The sequence below is a fragment of the Nematolebias whitei genome, chromosome 18 (genome assembly GCF_014905685.2).
Source record: "Nematolebias whitei isolate Nwh7 chromosome 18, NemWhi1, whole genome shotgun sequence".
Lineage (NCBI taxonomy): Eukaryota > Metazoa > Chordata > Actinopteri > Cyprinodontiformes > Rivulidae > Nematolebias > Nematolebias whitei.
The window spans coordinates 16,381,483-16,389,976 of record NC_056515.1 but is presented as its reverse complement, the minus strand read 5'-3'; the positions used below and the strand labels follow the sequence as shown (position 1 = coordinate 16,389,976).

The following is an 8,494-nucleotide window of genomic DNA, read 5'->3' as shown; positions in this document are numbered from 1 at the left end:
ATAATAATAATAATAATAATAATAATAATAATAATAATAATAATAATGTCATCACAATGTCAGGACTGTATGTTTCCATACAATGGCGAAATTAGTCTCTGCATTTAACCCATCCACCACCAGGTGGTGCAGTGGGCAGCTATTGAAGGCGCCCGGGGGGCACTTTGGGGATGAGGTGTGCTGCCCAGAGACACCATGTGATGTGCAGTGACTGGGGATCGAACCTGGGACTTTCGAGTCCCAAGCCGGCTGCCCTGCCTCTACACCATCTTGGCCCCCAAATGACAAATATGCAGTCGTCGTGATCTTAAACCAGCCTGGACATCCTGCATTAGTGCTCGGCACGTCTTTACACATTCTTGAAGTCAATAAGAAGTATTATGCCGAGTCTTTACACATTCTTGAAGTCAGTAAGAAGTATTATTTAATGTTTACCTGATTGTTGTCATACAGAGCGTGGCTGCTCAGACACATGGACTTCTCGTACCCCGCCCACCGGCGCAGCTCCCTCTCAAACAGCTGCAGAGAGCATCACAGAAGGAACCTGAACGAAGCCCGGCAAAATGCCGACAGAGGCCAATCAGAGAGACTCACCTTGGATCCGGTCCAACCCAGCAGAGCAAAAGCAAACTGGCTGATTGGAGAGACCACCAGGTCCACCCTCACAGCTCTCCACCGTCTGTCTGCAGCTGCAGTCTGCTCAGGACGACTCGACTCATCTGACTTCTGCTCTCCTTCAGCTTGCACATCGTTTACCATCACATCCTGAGGAGCTTCGGCTGCTTGTTTTTCCGTCCTGAGCAGTTTAAATATGGACAAACATCTCTCGAAGCGGTCCATGCTGGACGGAGGGCGACCAGGACCCTCCTTGGACTCCAGGTAAGAGTTTCTTGTAGTTTTCTGGTACAACAGGAAACCCTGACAGAAAAAATAAACACCTAGCATTCCTTGACACAGCAGCACCTTTAACGCCAGTTTTAGTCTAAGATCATCGCTGAGGTGCCAGCACATCAATCTTCAGCTCAGTACCAGAATATCTGACTAAGTTATGATTCATTCTGTGTTTGCTTAGGTCAATCATCTGCGGCGGCCATGTTGGACTGAAAGATCAGTAGATGTACAACCAGCGATTAATTTCAGAGAGTTTCATTAAAATTTGTCCCGTCGTTCACTGGATATTTTACAAGATGAGGAATTTAATGGAATGTTGTCAGAGACGTTCCTAAAAAAGTTGTGTGGTAAAAACATGTCGGCACAAAACGGTTGTGAGTTGTCGGTGAATGGAGTGGACGAAGAGCACAGATCTGCCGGCAGCGCACTCCTGAGTCTGAGGCATTTCCAACTTCACAAGTGTTTAATAAAATAATTACAGTCAATACAGAGACACTCAGGAGCTTGGCAGAGACTAGTTTTACTTTTTAAATAACTGATGTGTACTCTGCACAGCAATAAAGTGTTTCAGCCACGGTGGGGGGGTGGGGGGGGTTATATATCAGGGCATCATATGAATGAGGCAGTACTATAGTCTACGTGCTAGGCTAGTATACGGCGTCTAGCCAATTAAAAATGCCCAATGATACGTAATGTTCCCTCTTTGCTGCACAGATTGGGCAACTGGGCAAATGTCCAAGCAGAATATCTATTTATCTCCTGCTTTATAATAACTTTTATAATGAACTGTCAGCCCGAGCGCAGCGGTCTCTACAGTCTGTCTGTGTGCAACGTATGATTCGCGTGCCGAGTGGAGGAAGGACACACCCCCCAGACCAAAACAAACATGTGTCACATGATTTGTGTAGCGACAACGGAAGTTTACGAAGAGGTAAAAAAATTCAACCAATGAAGTCACAGGTAAACTTTCATTCCAGCCAATCAGCTCCTTCTGGAGTTTCTGCGCTGACGTGCCAAGAAGCTAAGTAGCAACAAGCAACCTCCTTGTCTTCTATACTGCAAATTTCATCACATACCGAGGCATAATATTTGGCTTTGTGGATTTATTACAGAAGTTTACGGTCGTACGACGTCAAACATAGATAGGTGGTAAGTAAGCTAATCCCACGACTTGTAGCTGTTTTTATCATGCTAAGAGTTAGCAAGCAGTAGCTCACTGTGTATATCTGGTTGGGACTAAACCGATTTTGTACAGGTCCTTCTCAAAAAATTTGCACATTGTGATAAAGGTCATTATTTTCCATAATGTAATGATAAAAATGAAACTTTCATATATTTCAGATTCATTGCACACCAACTGAAATATTTCAGGTCTTTAATTGTTTTAATACTGATGATTATGGCATACAGCTCATGAAAACCCAAAATGCCTGTCCCAAAAAATTAGCATATTTCATCCCACCAATGAAAGACAAGTGTTTTTAATACAAAAAACACCAACCTTCAAATAATCATGTTCAGTTATGCACTCAATACTTGGTCGGGAATCCTTTTGCATGAATGACTGCTTCAATGCGGCGTGGCATGGAGGCAATCAGCCTGTGGCACTGCTGAGGTGTTATGGAGACCCAGGATGCTTCGATAGCGGCCTTAAGCTCATCCAGAGTGTTGGGTCTTGCATCTCTCAACTTTCTCTTCACAATATCCCACAGGTTCTCTATGGGGTTCAGGTCAGGAGAGTTGGCAGGCCAATTGAGCACAGTAGTACCATGGTCAGTAAACCATTTACCAGTGGTTTTGGCACTGTGAGCAGGTGCCAGGTCGTGCTGAAAAATGAAATCTTCATCTCCATAAAGCTTTTCAGCAGATGGAAGCATGAAGTGCTCCAAAATCTCCTGATAGCTAGCTGCATTGACCCTGCGCTTGATAAAACACAGTGGACCAACACCAGCAGATGACATGACACCCCAGACCATCACTGACTGTGGGTGCTTCACACTGGACTTCTGGCATTTTGGCATTTCCTTCTCCCCAGTCTTCCTCCAGACTCTGGCACCTTGATTTCCGAATGACATGCAGAATTTGCTTTCATCCGAAAAAAGTACTTTGGACCACTGAGCAACAGTCCAGTGCTGCTTCTATGTAGCCCAGGTCAGGCGCTTCTGCCGCTGTTTCTGGTTCAAAAGTGGCTTGACCTGGGGAATGCGGCACCTGTAGCCTATTTCCTGCACACGCCTGTGCACGGTGGCTCTGGATGTTTCTACTCCAGACTCAGTCCACTGCTTCCGCAGGTCCCCCAAGGTCTGGAATCGGCCCTTCTCCACAATCCTCCTCAGGGTCCGGTCACCTCTTCTCGTTGTGCAGCGTTTTCTGCCACACTTTTCCCTTCCCACAGACTTCCCACTGAGGTGCCTTGATACATCACTCTGGGAACAGCCTATTTGTTCAGCAATTTCTTTCTGTGTCTTACCCTCTTGCTTGAGGGTGTCAATGATGGCCTTCTGGACAGCAGTCAGGTCGGCAGTCTTACCCATGATTGTGGTTTTGAGTAATGAACAAGGCTGGGAGTTTTTAAAAGCCTCAGGAATCTTTTGCAGGTGTTTAGAGTTACGTTGTTGATTCAGATGGTTAGGTTAATAGCTTGTTTAGAGAACCTTTTCATGATATGCTAATTTTTTGGGACAGGCATTTTGGGTTTTCATGAGCTGTATGCCATAATCATCAGTATTAAAACAATTAAAGACCTGAAATATTTCAGTTGGTGTGCAATGAATCTGAAATATATGAAAGTTTCATTTTTATCATTACATTATGGAAAATAATGACCTTTATCACAATATGCTAATTTTTTTAGAAGGACCTGTACAAAGTGTTTAATAGTTCAAGTTCAAGTTGTGTTTATTTGTTATATGCAAGGTCAACACAAGGTCATCAGTACAATAAAATGCTCTGGATGAGAAGAACCGATATGACTCAGTAAAAAAACAAGAAATAAGGAAATGCAATAAGGGTACAAAAATAAAGTACCGGTACCAAAAAGTGCAAAAGTAATTATAATATTTACAAGGTCCTAAAGAAAAAATAGTAAACAACAACATGGTAGAATATAACGGTGCAAGCAGGATGAATTTGTATGAATAAGTATTGCAAGGTAGTAACATAAGCTAAAATGCATGTGCTGTATATTGCACATAGCTAACATACCATTTCACATCCCAGTATACCCACTACAAAAATGTAGAGTACACCACAGGAATGAGGGGTTCCATCCAGCTGGCATGGATCAAGGTCGACTGAGAAATTCCTGATCAGGAATACTGATCAACTACCCACGACCTTACGCAGCTATTTATGGACATGTCAGTGTCTCACCTCGTGGATCTGAGGAATCATTTCAGTGAATGAATTCATTTGTTGATCTTCTCGGTGAGAGTGGAAGTCCCTGAGACAATGCGCACACTTTCTGTCTGTGAGCCTCGCAGGCGTGCGATTACATTTACATGTGACAAAAAAATACAAGAAACTTTAGAGTTTACACTGGAATCAAGTGATTTTGATCCTTTTTTAGGTGTGTTATATGTTTTTGAGGTTAACTGTAGTTCGGTTTCTTTGCTTGGACTTAAACCATAAATGCTCAAATTTGTGAAAAAAACATAACGACTTCAAAACGAAGGCAAAAATCTTTGTTGTGATGTTTAAAAGTTGTTATAAAGGTTTGAGTGTTTCTGTTCTATGTCTTATACAAAGTGGAGGTGTGCAGGAAACATGATGATGATGCAGCTACCTTTGACTGCAGCCAGGAGAGCACTTTAGGCAAGAGTCCCACCTCCCTGCCCTCCTCTGGGTGTGTTATCAAGAAGTCAACATCATGACCGCTCGGCTTCCCCCTGGGAAAAAAACAACTCATATTTGTAGTTTCTGGCTGCACAAACGTTCACGTTATTTTCGAGCCGATAAATAACAGATAAAGCGTCACGAAAGCATCATTAGATCCAGTGGAAGCAGATGTTTGACCGTTTTACCTCCTGAAGCCTCCGGTCATGACCACCTGAGCTCGTGGTAACACGGAGGCCACCGCTTTCTTCACGAGCTCCTCGATGGCTGCGGCCTCGGTCTTTGAGACTGGCTGGTTGATATCATCGTAATGCTCCAGGCCTGCAAGACGACGGACTCACTTTTAACATCACAGTTCCAGTGTATTCAACAAAAAATGCATAATTAAAAAGTGTTAAAATGTCAGCTGTACAAAGGCTGACAGCTGAAACTGATCTACAACCTGGATTTGATTTGGAACTGGTGTTTTAAACAAACTGAAACTTTTTTTACACAAACCTGCCCGCTGCGCCCGATTTAATGCGTGTCCTGAATCTCGTAGCTGACGGAGGTCGTGTATCCCCTCTCTGATCCATCGGTCAGCTGTTTTTGCTCCAACACCAAAGATACCTGTTAACACCTGAAATAGGTTTACACGTGTGATATTAGGATGTAAGCGGTTTGCTTGCTAAATAATCCCCACAATGTGAAAGCAAATGAAATTCGAACTCTGCACCCAGTTTTTGTTTTAAAAGTTTTCTAAAAATGGTACGTGGTTTAATTATTAGAACCTGAAAAAGAATGATTTAAATGGATTATCATAATCTCAAATTACACTCATGGACGTGATGAGTGGACATAAACGGACTGCGGCTGTGTATGAAAACTTAAAAAGGAGTGTCTGACCTTCAGAGCTTTATATTGTTCAGACCCTTTGGTGGATTCAACCTCGCTGGATGAGCCGTTCTCCAAAACGTCCTGCGAAAGCCAAAAATAACCCGAGGTCATAAAACGTGTTCTTGTTGAAGCAAACAAACACGAGATGTAAAAACTAAACAAACTTTGATGACTCTGAGTGAGTGCCCGCCCAGACAGGGCAGTCCTGTGAGCTGCGACGTGCTCTTCACTGCTGACGGCAGCACCTTCAGCACCGCGGCGGCCCTGCGGAACGCCACCCCTCGCCCATCCTCGTCACTGAGCTCCGCGTTTTCAGCCAGAAGCGACAGAGCATCCTGAGGTAGAGACATGGTTTGACTGAGCACAGAAGTTCTCAGCAGGTGTCAGAGGTGTGTGCATGGGGGGTGGAGCGTACAGTGAGGGTGGTGTTATGATTCTCCAGCGTGGTTCTTCTCTGACAGGCGTAGGCTGGAACTGAAAACACAACCACTTCAGACTTATCTACCTGCAGCTCCTGAAAAACACACAGTCACAATCTGATCAAACATCCATCGCGTTCTGCTCGTTCTGGACTCGGGTCGCTGCGCAGCAGCTTGAGCAGGGAGGTGCACACATCTCCTTCCACAGCCACCTCTTCTGGGAGGACTCCAAGGAGTTCCCAGGCCAAACCAAGTCTCCCCAGCTTGTCCGTGGTCTTCCCAGGGGTCTCGTACCTGTTGGACACCTCCTTCAGTAAGCTTCCAGGGGGCGTACTTACCAGATGCCCCCTCAGTGAGTTCCTCTTGAATCTGCTCGGAGTCTCTCCAGATAACTAAACTTCTCATCCTATCTGGGAGAGTGCAGCTACCCCGCAGACAAAACCCATTTTGATCACTTCCATCCACAATCTTGTTCTTTCGGTCACTACCTAAAGTTTGTAGCCACAGGTCAAGGTAGGAGTGGAAACAGAGAGCTTTGCCTTGCAGCGCAGCTCCCTCTTCACCACAACGGACCGGCACAGAGATTGCAATACTGAGGAAGATGCACCGATCCTTCTGTCGACCCGATGCCACATTCTTCCCTCAGTCATGAGCAAAACCCTGAGATACTTCAATTCTTCCACTTGAGGCACATGACCATGACATGTAGTCCATGCACGTGACCAGACGAGATGGTATTATCTGATGGTATTTTAAAGTAGAGCTCTTCTTTCTGCCTTTGAGGTGAAGAGTGTTAGTTTATCCTTAAAACAACAAGAAGCTGTCAGAACACACGGATTATTATTTACATCATGAGGTCATGTGACTTCTCGTTCTGTGCTTAAACGCCACTAGTACTTCCTGTTTGCACCCATCACTACAGATAATGGTGTTTGGATCAACACTAGAATGTTTTGTCATCCTTTTAATTTCATTATAGTTCAGTATTTGTAGATTATCTTTTAAAGAAATCTATCACTCGGATGATCACAGCCAGCAATGCATCATGTTCTGTAGGGGTTGAATCTAGGGCTGCAACTAACGATTATATTAATAATCGATTAACCGGTCGATTAATTTTTTTAGATAAATCAATGAATTGGCCAAAAAAACCCAAATGTTTTAATTTCCACCTCTTTATTCCAAAATTGAACATTTGACTGACAGAGAAAATCGCACAAAAAACAGGTTGCTACTTGACTATTCTGTAGGGATGCACGATATTATCAGCACGGTATCGGTATCGGACGATATTAGCGATAAAGTTCAATATCGGACATCGGCCATTCCATTAAAATAACTCACCGATATAAAAGGTGCTGTCTTTGCCTGCGGCGGCAGCACAACGTGATGACGTCACGTGCGCCATACCCGAATTCAAAATGTCGGCGGTGTGGAAGTTTTATTTTTCGTTGGTGAGGATGTCGGATTCTGAAGATTTATGGACTACGTTGAGTCTCGCTACATCGTCCCCAGTCGGAGAGATTTTTCTGACGTTACCCGAGATACAAGCCGTCATTTCCAACATCAACGAGAAGCTGATAGCTGATAGCACGACTTGTTGGATGAGTTTTACCACAGACGTTGTGTTAGCCCCGTTAGCATGATTAGTCTTACGGCACAATGGATAGACAAAAACTTTGAACTTATAAAGTCTGTCCTTCATGCACAGGAGTGCAGAGGATCCACTCTGCAGCTATAGGAACCTGGAACAAGCCTCCACATGTGAGACAGCATCACAGGTGACTAATGCTAATGAATAACATTTAACACTTTTCATTTAATATACGTTAAAGTGCTATGAATATCATATGGCTGTTACTGAATATGTGTCACCAGCTGTTGCACAATTTTTGTAGTGAATAAGAAAATAAGAGGGCTTTGTTCTGTCCTCTCAACCAGCCGGTCAACGCAGATGGCCGCTTGTCCTGAGCCTGGTTCTGCTGGAGGTTTCTTCCTGTTAAATGGGAGTTCTTTCTTTCCACTGTTGCCACTGTGCTTGCTCAGGATGGGAGACTGCAACGAAGCCAAGATTCAACTTGTCTGCTGGATTCCTCAGATAGAGAACTTTACTAATTGGCTTTTATGTGAATGTTCCTGTAAAGTGCCCTGAGACAACTTTGTTGTGATTTGGCGCTATATAAATAAACTGAATTGAATTCTTTGTTCAGACAAAGAACCGTATATACAAAATCGGATAGCGGCCAAAAATCCAATATCGTGCATCCCTGCTATTCTGTTAGTAAAATATTGAATAATAATAAATAAATAAAAATTGTCAAGTAGCTTCAATAAAAAAAATTAATGTACACAAAAATATATACAAATGTATCTTTATACCTGCACAATATGTAGCTACTTTGTAAAATGTGTCCTTGAGGGAAGAGCGTAACCTGGATTAAATGTGTGGATTATTGTAACCTGGATTAAATGTG

General features: G+C 43.5%; 1 protein-coding gene across 1 annotated transcript in view; it reads right to left on the bottom strand.

The window, feature by feature from the left end:
• The window catches only part of polm (polymerase (DNA directed), mu), a 12,762-nt gene that overhangs the window by 220 nt on the left and 4,048 nt on the right, over positions 1-8,494 (bottom strand). Inside the window, exons 3-10 of the mRNA XM_037691819.1 lie at positions 6,017-6,115; positions 5,766-5,936; positions 5,611-5,682; positions 5,224-5,344; positions 4,914-5,046; positions 4,676-4,778; positions 595-918; positions 436-519 (exon numbers count right to left, since the gene is read on the bottom strand). Coding sequence (XP_037547747.1) covers positions 436-519; positions 595-918; positions 4,676-4,778; positions 4,914-5,046; positions 5,224-5,344; positions 5,611-5,682; positions 5,766-5,936; positions 6,017-6,115 — 1,107 coding nt within the window. The remainder of the gene's footprint in view (positions 1-435; positions 520-594; positions 919-4,675; positions 4,779-4,913; positions 5,047-5,223; positions 5,345-5,610; positions 5,683-5,765; positions 5,937-6,016; positions 6,116-8,494) is intronic.